Here is a 15,582-nt window from a genome sequence, read left to right as displayed (position 1 = left end):
CTGACTAATCTCACTGAATTTTTTGAGGGAGTGATCAAGTGAGTGGATGAGATTAGAGCCATTGATGTAGTTTATATGGATTTCAGCAAGGGCTTAAACAGGTCCCACCTGGGAAACTCAAAAACCTAGGTAAAAACAATGACTGCAGATGCTGGAAACCAGATTCTAGATTAAAGTGGTGCTGGAAAAACACAGCAGTTCAGGCAGCCCATCCGAGAATCCCTGCACCCTCTCCACCCTTCTGCCTCTAGTCCTGATGAAGGGCTTTTGCCCGAAATGTTGATTTACCTGCTCCTTGGATGCTGCCTGAACTGTTGTGCTTTTCCAGCACCACTCTAATCTAAACTCAAAAACCTGAAAGCTCAAGGGATCCTCAATAGCTGGCAAGGTGGATCCAAACATTTGAAAGGTACCTAAGAGGCAATGTTTTCATGCAGAGCGTGGTGTGTTTGGATTGAGCTGCCAGAGGAAGTGGAGGAAGGTGTACAATCACAACATTTAAAAGGCATTTGGATGGGCACATGACTAGCAAATGTTTAGTGAGATATGGGTCAAATGCTAGCAAATGGGACTAGATTTAGGATATCAGCATGGATGAATTAGACCAAAGAGTTTGTTTCCATGCTGTACATCACTATGACTCTATAACTATGAAGTCCAGAACCAGGGGTCACAGTTGAAGGATATGGGAAGGCTATTTAGCATTAAGATGAGGAGAAATTTCTTTACCCAGAGTGGTAAGCCTGTGGAATTCTCTGCCACAAAAAATGGTTGAGCCCAAAACATTGAATGTATCCTAAGAGCAGTTCTTAGGGGTAAAGGGAGATGGGAAGAGCACAGAATTGGATTGTCAATCATGACCGTATTGTATGGTCACTCAGTTTCAAATGGGCCAAGTGGCCACCTTGTGTTCCTAATTTTTGTTTGTGTTGAAAAACAAACACAGGAAATTAATGTTGATCTTTGAGAATGGGTCTCCATTTGAAATATTCAATTTGCTTAAATTCTCAACATTTGGGATTTCCCTCAACTACTCTTGGGATGGTAGTTAAGGTGAGAAACTTCAACCTTTTCAAAACTTGGATGAATGCTTAATGTCGTAGAATTGAATTGTCGTGTACCAAGGCACAGTGAAAAGCTTCGTCTTGCAAGCAATACAGGCAGATCACAAAGGCCATGTGCCAAATTTGGCAAGTCGTATTAATATAGATTTAGCTTTTTCTTAATGTAGACTCAATGGGCCAAAGGCCTCTTCTACACCATCTGTTCTATGCTCATTCCAATCCATTACTGAGCCCTTGTCAAACAGTCACCAAGACGACTGGTTCTCAGAGCACAGGACTTGGCTCATTCAAAATTTTTATTAATTTTGTAATTCTTTTGAATTTGCTGAAGGGGTTTTAAGGTTAGGTTGAGTTTCTGGTCACTCCTCTCATTTGTTATTTGTGGAATCTTACTATGAGCAAATAAAGCTGTTGTGTTCACCTGTACACAGCAGTTCAGTGAAGAATTATGAAGAGGTGTCGCACAAAGCCTGCCTTTTTTTAAATGTCTAAAATAGGAAACAACTCCTTCATTAGGAAAACTAGCATCAGGTTCCACTTTGAAGGCTGACATTACTAGCTGAACAAATAAAATCATTCAGAACCTCATGACTTAAAATACCTTAAGGCTCTGTAACTCACTCCTAAGAATATGAAAACAGATGTAAGGGAATTGGGAAAAAGATGGGGATGAGGTCAAAAGCCACTTGCTGTAAGTTATGTTCTCAAATGTGCTGCCCAATAATGAAGTGGTGGTACCAGATTCATTGCAACTTTCAAAATGGATCTGGATAAATACTTTGGGAAATAAATGCTTGCAAGGCTATGGGTAAGGTAACAAGCTCAACTGGTTTCTTTTCTGTGCTACATGATTCTACGATGAGATCAAGAACTATAGTGGACAGTAAAGGTGGTTACCTCATTGTACAATGGGATCTTAAACAAATGGACCAAGGAGTGGCAGATGGAATTTAGATAAATGTGAAGTGCTGCATTTTGGAAAGGCAAATCAGGGCAGCACTTAATGGTAAGATCCTGGGGAGTGTCTTGGAATTCAGGTTGATAATTCCTTGAATGTCGAGTCACAGGTAGATTGGATAGTCAAGATGTTTTCAATGCTGGTCTTTCTTCATCAATGCATTGAGTATAAGGGTTGGGAGGCCAGTATTAGAAGACAGCATTCAATTCTGTTCCCTCTGAAACTTGAAAGGATTCAGAAAAGATTTACAAGAATTGTGCCAGGATTGACAGGTTTCAGCTACAGGGAGAGTCTGAATAGGCTGTGGCTGTTTTTCCTGGAGCATCAGAGGCTGAGGGGTGACTTTATAGAGGTTTGTTAAATCATGAGGGAAATGGATAGGGTAAATAGACAAAGTATTTTCCCCAAGGTGAGGGAGCCCTAAACTAGAGGGTGTAGTGTATGTGGAATGAGCTGCCAGAGAAGTGGTGGAGGTTACAATGTTTCAAAGGTGTCTGCATAGGGATATGGGCCAAATGCAAGCAAATAGGACTAGGTTTATTTCAGATATTTTGTCGGCATGAATAAGTTGGAGCAAACGGTCTGGTACCATGCTGTACATCTCCAAAGGAAATGTGATCATATTTCCAAAAGTATTGACATTCCAATATAGCATTCTGGATAAGGAATTCTGCTAGAAAATCCACACATTCAACTTATTGTTCAGTTTCTTTTTATTAATAAGATGTTTGAAATACATACATAGATACACAGGTACAATTCATCAAAAATCCTTATGAGCTTTCATCAATGCTTTTCGGTCAAAATTTGTTCACTAATTTCCATTTCTAAAAAAAAACTGAAAAATCCAAGCATCTGGATTTATTTCTATCACAGCTGGGCCTGGCCAGGAGTGGAGCTTGGAAGTGGGGTGGTTGCAGGTCAAATGAGATGGATCTGAAACGGTACTCATGTTCCATAAGCAAGTGCATACACAAGAACTTGCAACCTTGCTATTAAAACACAACACTGTAACCTCTGATGTGGCAGAACAATACATGAAATTAAATATTACTACTTGATCATGCCTTAGATTTGAACTTATACATAACTTTTAAAAAATTGGTTTGGTACATACACTACCTCTCCATAACCACTGCATGAAATTTACAAACACCTCCAAATCTATCAAAATTTCTTTTTCCCTGTCTCCTCAAAAAAATTCCAGTATCTAGTTTCGATTTCTCAAATGGATCTTCCTGCCAGGGGCCACTGATAGAACAGAATAGTATGTTAATTTTTGGTTAAATGATTCACTACCTGTCCAATAGAAGTGTAGCCAGAAGCCCTATTTGACTCAGAACTTCAAGTGCACTTTGTCTTCTCTGATGGAACTTCAATACTCAATAAGAATAGAAGTTACTAAAAACTGATGGCCAAGCAAATGAGAAACTCTCTTCTGCCACTTTTCTCCCAAAAGATGTTGGTCTAGTTACAAGTAACTACTAAAGGTCATCAGAAAGGAAGCTCAAAGCATTGGTAATGGAGGAATTATAAAATTCAGCCACAGGTATAGTAGTCTTTTTCCATTAGTAGTGCTTAAGCGTCTCAGCGTCCAGTAGCACTTCGAAAAAAAATTGAACAGATGACTATAATATATAGATATTTTAGAAATTCAAGTCGGAAATAAAACACAATTTCAACCCTACTTTACTTGCCACTTGAACGAGGTTCATTTACTCAATCCTAACTTCAACCCACAAACGTGCACCAATGTGAGAAGGCTTTTAGCACTCAGATTCTTATATACATTGCGGGTTGATTTTCCACCCTGAGATCAGTAAGGCTTGTGGGGACCATTCCAGGAAAAAAAAAGCACTGTAAAAATTAGACAATGTGTATCTACTTTCATACTTTCCATTCCACGTATTTGAATACTATTCTGTCATTACTGCTGTCATGGAAACACTTGAAAGCATGGGATTTTTACACTGATCTGGTGCTTCTTCATTGAAACTCAAAAGTAAAACTTGTAAAGTTAACACATTTCAGTGTAGATCCTGCACCCAAACAATCCTTAATAGTTCACCTTCAATGCAAACTCCACATGCATTTTCCCCAAAGTTAAAACAATAAAAATAATTTTAAAAAATCTATATTAAAGCAAACTCATTGACCATCATTTGGCATTGATGATCACCGAGATCAATAGTGGCTCCGCTTTGCATTGAAGGAAACTGCCAGTCTCCCAGCAACCCCTCCAGACCTCCCAGAGTCATGTTCCACAGGACATTTCATTAATCAGTCTGCCCCTGCTGAATTGTCTTCAATCCTATTTGTTAGTTTTCAAAACTTACGTGATTTAGGATTTGTTTGCTTCTACTGTGAATAGGTGGTTGGGGGAGGTGGATGTGAGAGACTCATGTTCAGTTTTTCCTTGAACCATGAATGTTAGAACATATTTCAATGGAATTCACTTGCCAATGACAATGAAATATATTACTGAATAGTGACAGACATTTGCCCTCAACAACAGATTTATATTGAGCTGCACAGTTTAGTTTAAAATACATTTTAGCTGAGTTTCCAATTCAAGCATGAAAATCTATATGGCTAATCCTACAGACTCTAGCCAATGAATGTACAAGTAAAACCTCTTGCACTATAAAAGCCTTTTAAAGTTATGCTTAAAATTTTATTTGGACAAGAGACAAAATACCTCAAAAGTATTACATCAGGAAAAAGAAATAGGGTAACATACTTGCATCTGAATCCAAACAGCAAATGTGAATATTAAAAAGCTTCTTAGAATTCTAAAAGTGAAGAAATATCCAAGAATTAAGGGCTACGGGGAGAATGAGAGTAAGTGGAGTTGAAATGCCCATCAGTCATGATTAAATGGCGGAGTGGACTCAATGGACCGAATGGCCTTAGTTCCGCTCCTATGTCTTATGGTCTTATCCAGAATTTCACATCCAAATTCTGAGTATTCTTAAAATTAATTTCTCATGCTTGTACCTGTGTGTTGTAGACACCATCCAACAATAAATTAATCCATTCTGTGATTTACAAAAGTCTTAATATGGTAAAAAATTTAAACCCAATTTTCATGAATGAATCATCACAGGATACAGAACTTCAAAAGAGTATCAGAATGTGATCACTCTGTTTGGGTATTTGGTTAAAAGCTTCCAGTTTTTAAATCTCACAACAAAGTCAAAAAATGTGACAAAAAAACTGCAGATGCTGGAATCCAAAGTAGACAGGTAGGAGGCTGGAAGAACACAGCAAGGCAGGCAGCATCAGGAAGTGGGGAAGTTGACGTTTCAGGTGTAACCCTTCTTCAGGGCTGAGGGTGGATGTAGGGGGGGCTGCAGGTAAAGGGGCTATCCCCACTTGACCACCTCCTGTCCCCACCACCCCCTTTATCTGCAGCACTCCCTACACTTATTCCCAGTCCAGAAGAAGGGTTATACCTGAAACATAGACTTCTCTACTTCGTGATGCTGGCTGGCTCTGTGTTCTTCTGGCCTCCCACCTGTCTACATTACATTTGTGAGCACATTTTACAATCTAATTGAAAGCACATAATGAACCAAATGTACCCTGAAATAATGCCAAACTTGATCCCAGATTAAATATGATACAGACCTACTTCCTTGTTTAGAGCTGAGAAACAGAATGAAGAACAATTACAAACCTAAGGAAATCAAAGTCAAAATGCTAGGAGCAAAGAGCATCACTATATCACTGTCACCACCATAAATAAGATTTAAAAATATTGTATCTACAGGTAATCTGAGTTTTGGAAGCAGAGGGGAAATGGGATCGAGCAAAAGAAAGCTGAAAAACCAAATTAAACACTCCAAAAATAAGTCAATGATCAAGGTCCAACACAATTACAACAGGAGTCCCAGCTGAAGTTTGTTTTAATCGAATGAAAATGCAATGAAATGAAAACGTATTTTAATATTGAATTTTCTATTTTAAGAATATCAAAATTGATTTTGTGTCATTCTTCAGCAAAATTTTAAAAGTTTTGATCTACCAAGTAATTATTCTGAGAATTCCTAAATGTTCAGTTCAATGCTATCTAAGTGCACCCTCTACGTGATCTTTAGTCTTACATTGGTCACCTGTATATCAACATGCTCTTTATCAGTGGTTAGCACTGGTGCCTCACAGCGCCAGAGACCCGGGTTCAATTCCCGCTTTAGGCGACTGACTGTGTGGAGTTTGCACATTCTCCCCGTGTCTGCGTGGGTTTCCCCCGGGTGCTCCGGTTTCTTCCCACAGTCCAAAGATGTGCAGGTCAGGTGAATTGGCCATGCTAAATTGCCCGTAGTGTTAGGTAAGGGGTAAATGTAAGGGTATGGGTGGGTTGCGCTTTGGCGGGTCGGTGTGGACTTGTTGGGCCGAAGGGCCTGTTTCCACACTGTAAGTAATCTAATCTAATCCATTTTCACATCCAGCATCTCAATTGAGACTGCCACTGGGGCAATGAGAACATGACCTCCAGGAACTCGAAGGTATCAAATAAATTTACATTTTCAAATGCAGTGTTACCAAGCAGCAGTCTGTTATTCCAGTCATAAGCTTGGGATTTGGTTTTGTACCCAAACCTTGAAAAATTGAAAAAGTGCAACTCACTGTATCATCTAATTCTCCCAAAATGTGTTCACACTGGATTGGTGTTACTGGTTTCGAAGGCATGGAAATCAGCAAATGCTGTCTGCACTAGTTTGATTTGATTTATTATCATCACATATACCTACATACATATTTGGTTTTTACACATTTGGGAAAAAAAATTTGTAATGTATATTGGTACTTTATATTTGGCAAGACTCACAAATCAGAGGGGGGGGAATGGGGACAATATAGGGCCAAATATTCCATTTCTTTATCACAAACCTCAGGCAACCAATGTCAAACCTCACTTCATGAATCAAAACAACATAATATTAGCAGGAGGTTTCCCAGACGAACTGTAGAAACGTGATCATTTTCCATGACCAGAACACCCTCTTCTTGTCTACCAGGTGCAGTTCATTGGTATAATCACACATGTAAATGCTGTGGTGTGCAAGTTTCAACTCTTCACCTGATAGGCACGAGCACGTCAAACCCAACAGAGTGGGTAATCAGGAATTCTCACCCACCTCACACCCAAGTACCATCTTCAGTGATTCAATCCAGTGAAAATAACTGAACAGTGTGAATTTGAGGCAGGGCACATCATGCTCAAACCAGATGCATTTTCATTGCTACTCCCTAATCAGAGCCTTTCATTGCAGATGAATTCAATACTTCATATATTCCTTACCCTAATTCATGAGGGGCATAGATAAGATGAATGTCAAAGCTCTACTCCTGAGGGTAGGGGAGTTCATATTTTTAAGGTGAGAGGAGACAAGGGGCAACTTTTTGTTTTTATACAGAAATTGCTTCACGTGGAATGAACAGCCAGAGAAAGTGGTGGATGCAGGTACACAGTTGCAGCATTTAAAAAATATTTTGATGAATTTATGAATAGAAATGTTTGGAGGGATATGGGCCAAGTGCAGGTAGGTGAGACTAATTTAGTTTGGGAACATGGTCAGAGTGGACTGGTTTAACCAAAGGGTCTGTTTCCAGCTGTCAGACTCTGTGACTCTCTGACTCAATTCCAAAGCTGCTCAAACCTTCATTTGATTCTGCCTGCAGAGATTCAGTCCCTTGAAATATAACACCAAGCAGCTGAATTTTCTGACAACCTTTTATTTCTCATTACTGCAATAAAACTCATGTTAAATCAGTGGGGAAAACAAAATATACTATGCTGTAATTCTCTAGTTCAAGTCAACAGCAGCATGTGGTTAACATTCAAAGTGGGAGAAAAAGTGCTGAAATGTTATATCTTCATAACATATGTAGCGTTTTGTTTAATTTAGAACACAGCAAGGGAGACTCATAACCAATGTAGAGATATTAACAAGTGTCATGTATAATCACTAATCTGCTGCCTCTGCTTGGATTTTCACAGCATTTTACCAAGCAATCACTGGTCAAAGTAGTTTGCATCAACTCAAATCCCACAACTGTATTTGGAACTAATCCTTTAAAAGAAAATGGCTTGTCAGAATCGGAAAAGTGTCAATGAGCTGCTGCTAAATGTAATTTGCTGCGTTTTTTTTGCAAGTGTTGTTCTGATGGCATGTCAATGACACTTGATCAAGGTTATATCTCACCAAATCTAAAATGGTTATAGTGCAGTCTTAGATGGGTTATGTTTTAGCTGACTTTTCTCTGATGGGAGTTCTGTAGCCTGTAAAGAGAAGGGTATACCCCTCGCATCCGAGACCCTCAAAAATCACATTGCTTCCACCCCACTCTCTGCAAAACACAAACCTTTCTAACACTATTCCAAAGCATTATACTCAGAGGGAGGGGCACTGTCATCATAAGACAGGCCTGGAGTTAGTTCTCCTGTGTTTACCTGGTTATCAGTTCAAGCCAAATATCCAAATGTGCAACCCTCCTTCCCCCAAACCTGCCCCCCAACCCATCCAAAGTCTATAATTTATTTCAAGTAAATAGATCAGATCCACAGCAAGTAATAAGAGTGTAATTCAGATCAAGCAACTTGGATATTATGAAACAATAGAGCAAAGACCTAAGTGGTTGAATTACATCCTCAAACTCACTGACATTACTTAGTTTTTCAATAATATTTAGTGTATAGTTACTTTATTATTGTGATAAGTGTAGCAAAGAACCAGATGGAAACTGAAAAATGACAGTGACAAAAAAATTAATTTCATATGATCAAGCTCTATTTTATGGGTAAGACCTTATGAAGGTATGAACTATACACTATATATTACATATCAATGGTGAAGTTCAAAGTTAGTTTCACATGGCTATATAAATTCAAAAATTGTTCGTCTTTGGATCCCTTTTTGCTTTGTATATTTCAGAGCTAAATTTACTCAATTTAAAAAGGCTACAAATTTAACTTGTTTTGTTCGAAATGAAAAAATTCTGTTTCAGAAAAAAATGAAGAACAGTTGACAGACACCAGAAAGTTTTGTAACTCAGGAGAGGCATCTCTGGGGTCTTGTGTCATGAAAGATGTTCTGATCCCATTTTTTCTCAATAAAAAAAGTCCAGCGCGCATTAAGTATTATGTTTTGTCCTACGCAGATTAAAGCTAAGTTTTATCATTCCATGGAAAAAATAAATCTGAACAGCTTTCAATGTAGTTTCCTGTAAAGTATCAGTCAGACTGCAATCACAGTAGATGGTCAGCTGCAGACAGTATTTCTTGCAACTGACAGCATTTTTATCAAACATTTTCAGTAATAAGAAATCACTCTCGTTATCAATGCAAAAATACTGGAAAGCTCCAACATACTAGTCGTATCTATACATTTAGAAATTTCCTTCTGCTATTTCAAAGACGAATATTTAATGCTCAACATTGTAAGACGAACCTTCTGCACAACAAGATATTGCGTGTTCCCCCTTTTGATGTCAAGCACATAAATACCAGTGCTGGTGACAGGTGTACAGCAAATTAATTTCTTCACTTTTGCTGTCAAAAATAAGTTTGAAACTAAACAAATTCTCTGGACTGCGTAGATCTAAAGTCCTTTTTCTGGGAAATCCAGCTTGCATACTATGCAGCAACTTTATTGTCCTTCTGTGAAGAGAAAAAATGAACACATCTTTAAGTTGGGTCTTAAGACAAATTTTAACTGACTTACCCATTTGCAGCTTTTAGGTTTTATTGTTGACGAAAATAGTGCTGTGCCATCAAGCAAAGTCAAAACAACTAAGACATGAATCAAAGTAATGAAAGCTTCTGAAAACAACCTTGCATTTCAATAGTATCATTCACAATTTCAGGACTGTCCGTGATATACATCTGAGAAGGTCAAGCAGCATCAGTAGAGAGCGTTAATCTCCAGGTCTGTGATCTTTTATGAGATCTGAAATTTTAACTGTCTCTTCACAACTGCTGCCAGAGTTGCTTAGAATTTCCAGTGTTTCTCATTTTAATTTCAATTGCCAGTCAGAGTCACACAGCACAGAAGCAGACCCTTCAGTCCAAACAGTCCATGCTGAACATAATCCCAAACTAAACTGGTTCCACCTGCCTGCTCTTGGCCGAGATCCCTCCAGACCTTTCCTATTCATGTATCTATCCAAATGTCTTTTAAACGTAATTGTACCCACAGCCACCACCTCAGGAAGTTCATTCCACACACGAAGCACCCTTTGTAAAAAAAAAATTCCCTAGTATATCTTTTGAAAATCTTTATCCTTTCATCTTAAAAATATGCCCAGTCATCTTGAAATCCCACATCCTAGGGGGAAGACATGACAACTGACCCTATCTATACCCCCTCATTACTTTCTAAACTTCTGTAAGGTCACCCCCCTCAACCTCCTAAATTCCAGTTAAACATGTCCCAGCCTATCCAGTTTATCTTTCTAACTCAAACCTTCCATACCCAGCAACATCCTGGGTAAATCTCTTCTGAACCCTCTCCAGTTTAATAATATCATCCTTGTAATAGGGTGACAAGAACTGGACACAGTATTCCAGAAGAGGCCTCACCAATGTCCTGTAAACCTCAACATGACGTCCCAACTATGTGCATTGAATGCTTCTTGACATATGGGCACTGCCAGGAACACTAGCATTTGTTACCATTTCCTAATTGCCCGTGTTCTGAGAGCTTGCTGGACTATTTAGCTCCTCAAGCCTGTTTTACCATTTAATAGGAACATAGCTTATTTTATCTTGGCCTCAATGCCACTTTCCTGCCCACTCTCCATAATGCTTCAACATCTTACTGATTAAAAATCTTTCTATCTCCTCCTTAAATTTACTCCATGTCCCAGCACCCACCACACTCGAGTAGTGAATTCCACAGATTCACGTACTGTTGAGAGAAGTAATGTCTCCTCATCTCTGCTTTAAATCGGCTATCCCTTATCCTAAACTAGGACCTCTCATTCGAGTACTACACATAAGGAAACATTGACAATGTAGACTGAGAGACAATCGCCTTTCACATCTAACTGTAGTCTTGTTAGGTTCATGCTAGGTACCATGGTCCATATGAGCTTACCAACGTTATCCTCCCCTTCCATTCTCCTGAATCTAATGATCTACCTTGCCCTTAAATGAACCTATGCTCTTCTCCTCAAATTACTAGTTCTATTTGTCCAGAATTTCATCTGCCTGGATAAAGATGTTTGGCTCTGAATTCCCTTTGGTTTGATCATTTCTGTCTCTTAGTTTTGGACTCCTCCACTCTCCCACTTATAGTAAAAGCTAAGAAGTCAGGAGTTCAGCAAAACAAGCAAAGCTTCCACACCATCTCCAATTTGCACACATCTACTTGCTCCAAACTGTGGTTTAGATTTTTTTTAAAAAAAAGTGTGCAATTTCAAAGGATCCAGTTACCCTGTATTCAAAGTCTGAGAACTCCCTGCCTCCTCCACGCCCTCCTCTGAATCCTCCACGATAACCACCACGGGGAGGCCCATAATTCCCTCTTCCTCCACGGCCCCGTGCTCCCCGATATCCATAACCTCCGCGTCCTCTGAAGCCCCCGCGGCCACGTGTTGGACGCAGTGGTATTCCAAATGTTTCTGCATTTATCCGCCTCTCCTCGGCCCAAGTGGGTCTCCGATCTCTGGAAGAGAAATAGCTAACGAGAGAATTATAGTGCATACACACCAAATGTAAATCAACAGTACATACTGATGACAGAAAAAGGGCATTCAGTCCAAGTCTGTTGAACCACTTAATTAGACCACATCTGTACATGAATGTATTTTACATATTATGGAACCATATTCTTTGATTTGATTATTTTGCATCTGAACACAAGACAGAGTTTAAAAAACTCAATTCTCATGGTATTGGCATCATTGCAAAGGCTTGCCCTTATTGTCCAGCCCGGTTGCACATGAAAATTTGATGGTAAGCCATCTTCTCAAACTATTTCTCCTCTAAAGGCTTCTCTACTCCAACAAAGAGACACAGCCTGGACTGCAAATTAATGTAGACACCATCTGTGCTCTGCTGTAGTTGAGCAGATGGATAATTCTAATGGAAGGGCATTATTAACCTTAGCATTGCAGATGCAGAGTGTAAATCCCTCTCATGTGAAGACAATCTTTTTCCCCTCCAGTATCATCTACAGTAATATCACTCGCATTGAATTTACAATTTTCAAATTTACAGGAGAGGGAACTGCAACTGTGAAAATCAGAATGCTAAGTTGGCACAAATGTACGGTTGCCATTTTTGGCAATAATAAATACCTGGTTTCATTATCACAGGAAATGTTGTCAAAAAAGGATTTGGTTTTGTCGTAATAACATTTCGGTCCTGAAGTATCATCTTCGTCAGCATTTCCTTCACTGTTTTGTGTTTCAATCCCTGAGTCACCTTTATCTTCACCATTTACAGCCTTCTCTGTTTTATCAGGCTGTTTATCATCTGACAAGAAACAAGAGGACTTCAAAGTTTCTTGAGCAATTAACAGCATAAATGCAAAGTAGATAATCAAATTCTAAAAAAGCCATTGATACACAATTCGAGTGACTATTAAACATTCGGGAGAGTTTCCATGTTACTGATGATTATACCTGCATGAAGTGTGTTTAGCTGTGAATCCGATCAGACCACGTATTTCAGTTGGAATGGCAGTTAGAAGCAATAAAGACTTTACAGGAGCTAGCCTAGGTTTGATGGATGGCAGTTGCTGGGAGGGATGTAAACTGAAGAGCCAGTCAGGGAGATGGGTGACCTCCAGCAAAGGTAGGAGAGGGAGGCAGATAGTGCAGGAATCTGCTGTGGCTATTTCCATCTCAAACAAGTATGCTGTTTTGGAAAATATAGAGGGTGTTGGACTCCTAGGGGAATGCAGCACAAAAAGCAAGATTCTGTTATTGAGACTGGCTCTAATGTAATGAGCGGTACTCGGGTTCCAAGCAATCAATTGGGATAGGGGACTCTCTAGTCAGAGTCACAGACAGATGATTCTGTGGCCAACAGCGAGACATCAGAATGGTGTTTTGCCTCCCTCATGCCAAGATCAAGGATATCTCAGAGAAAGTGCAGAATATTCTCAAAGGAGAGGGACCAGCTGGAGGTCGTTGTACACATTGGAATTAATGGCGTAGGAAGAGAAAAGTATAATATTCTGAGGACAGAGTGTAGGAAGTTAGGAAGGAATTTACAAAGTAGGTCCTTACGGGTTGTCATATCTGGATTATTCCCAGTGCCACAACCACTGGGTGAGGGTAGGAATAGGAGGACAGAGCAGATGAATGCGTGACAGAGGAGCTGGTGCAGGGGAGAAGGATTCACTTTTTTGGATGATTGGAATCTCTTCTCTGGTAGAAGCGACCTGGATAAGAAGGACGGATTGCACCTGAATTGGAAGGGGACTGATATACAGGCGAGGAGATTTGCTAGAACTGCTTGGGAGGAATTAAACTAGTAGGGGGAAGGGAGGGGACCCAGGGAGATAGTGACAAAGAAGATCAGTCTGAGACTGGTATAGTTGGGTAAATGAGTAAGTCAAACAGACAAGGCAGGTAGGAACGAAGTAGAGAACAAATTAGGTGTGATAAATTAAACTTCATTAATTTCAATGTGAGGCTAACTGGGAAGGCAGATGAACTCAGGGCATGGTTAGAAATGTGGGATTGAGATATCATAGCAATTACCGAGGCGTGGCTCAGGGATGGGCTGGCAGATTTTATGTTTCAGTGTATACATGATATAGGAAGGATTGAAAGGAGGAGAAGAGAGAAGGGGGACTGGAGATTTTGATTTGGGATAACAATACGGCTCTACTTAGGAAAGATATTCCTGGGAATACACCCAGGGAAGTTATTTGGGTGGAACTGAGAAATAAGAAAGGGATGATCACCTCATTGGGTTGTATTATAGACCCTGCGCAAACCAAGAGTCAGCAGGAAATTGAGAAACAAATTGCTAAGGAGATCTCAGTTATCTGTAAGAATAAAAGGGTGGTTATGGTCAGGGATTTTAACTTTCCAAACATAGACTGGGATTGCCATGGTGTTAAGGGCTTGGATGAGGAGGAGTTTGTTAAGCGTGTACAAGAAAATTTTCTGATTCAGTATATGGATATACCTACAAGGTAAGGTAAAAAAAAACTTGACCTACTCTTAGGAAATAAGGCAGGGCAGGTGACTGAGGTGTCACTGGGGGAGCACTTTGGGGCCAGTGACCATAATTCTGTTGTTTTAAAATAGTGATGCTCAAGGATATACTGAATCTAAAAGTTAATTTTCTAAATTGGAGGAAGGCCAATTTTGATGGTATTAGCCAAGAACTTTAAAAAGTTGATTGGGGGTGGATATTTGGAGATAAAAGGACAGCTGGAAAATGGTAAGCCTTCAAAAATGAGACAATGATAGTCTAGAATGTTCCTGTTAGGGTGAAATGCAAGGCTGGAAGGTTTAGGGAATGCTGGGACTGTAGAAATTGAGGTTTTGGTCAACAATAAGGAGGAAGCATATGAAAGGTACAGTCAGCAGAAATCGAGTGATTCCCTCGAACAATGTAAAGGCAGTTGAGTATACTTGACAGAGATATCATGAAAGCAAAAAGGGGACATTAGATAGCTTTGGCAAAAAGGGCTAAGGAGAATCCAAAGAGATTCTACAAATACCTTAACGACAAAAGGGTAACTCGGGAGAGAATAGGACCCCTCAAAAATCAGAAGGCGCCTATGTGTGGAACCGCAGGAAATGGGGAAGATACTGAATGAGTATTTTGCATCAATGTTTACTGTGGGGAAGGACATGGAAGATACAAAACGTGCAGAAATAAAGAGCGGCATCTTGAAAAATGTCCATGTTCCAGTGGTGTGGTGCTGGACATCTTCAAACGCACAGAGGTGAATAAATCCCCAGGACCTGATCAGATATAACCTAGAACTCTGTGGGAAGCGATTGCTAGGCCCCTTGCTGAGAATATTTGGATCACTGACAGCCATGGGCGAGGTGCTGGAAGACTGGAAGTTGGCTAACGTGGTGCCACTATTTAAGAAAGGTGGTATGGAAAAGCCAGGGAACTATAGACCGGTGAGCCTAACATCAGTGGTGGGCAAGTTGTTGGAGGGAATCCTGAGGGACAGGATTTACTTGTATTTGGAAAGGTAAGGACTGATTCAGGTTAGTCAAGGTGGCTTTGTGTATGGGAAATTGTGTCTCACTAACTTGATTGATTTTGTTTGAAGTAACAAAGAGGATTGATGAGGGCAGAACAATGGACATGATCTATATGGACTTCAGTAAAGGAGTTCAACAAGGTTCCTCATGGTAGACTAGTTAGCAAAGTTAGATCACAAGGAAGAGAGGCAGAACTCGCTATTTGGATACAGAACTGATTAGAAGGTGGAAGACAGAGGGTGGTGGTGGTGAAGGGTTGGTTTTCAGACTGGAGGCCTGTGACCAGCCACAAGGTTTGGTGCTGGCTTCACTACTTTCCGTCATTTATATAAATGATTTGGATGTGAATATAGGAGATATGGTTAC

General features: G+C 39.8%; 1 protein-coding gene across 2 annotated transcripts in view; it reads right to left on the bottom strand.

Annotated features, from left to right (window-relative positions):
• Positions 1-2,717: 2,717 nt before the first annotated feature.
• The window catches only part of lsm14ab (LSM14A mRNA processing body assembly factor b), a 107,190-nt gene continuing 94,325 nt past the window's right edge, over positions 2,718-15,582 (bottom strand). The window contains exons 8-10 of one of the 2 annotated variants that reach the window (XM_072595797.1): positions 12,328-12,505; positions 11,462-11,693; positions 2,718-9,685 (exon numbers count right to left, since the gene is read on the bottom strand). In XM_072595797.1, coding sequence (XP_072451898.1) covers positions 9,662-9,685; positions 11,462-11,693; positions 12,328-12,505 — 434 coding nt within the window. In that variant the 3' untranslated portion in view covers positions 2,718-9,661. Of the gene's footprint in view, positions 9,686-11,461; positions 11,709-12,327; positions 12,506-15,582 lie in introns of both variants that reach the window. The other variant, XM_072595796.1, reaches the window with a different exon arrangement.

The sequence above is a fragment of the Chiloscyllium punctatum genome, chromosome 26 (genome assembly GCF_047496795.1).
Source record: "Chiloscyllium punctatum isolate Juve2018m chromosome 26, sChiPun1.3, whole genome shotgun sequence".
Lineage (NCBI taxonomy): Eukaryota > Metazoa > Chordata > Chondrichthyes > Orectolobiformes > Hemiscylliidae > Chiloscyllium > Chiloscyllium punctatum.
The sequence above is the reverse complement of the archived record's forward strand: the minus strand, read 5'-3'. Positions and strand labels throughout refer to the sequence as shown.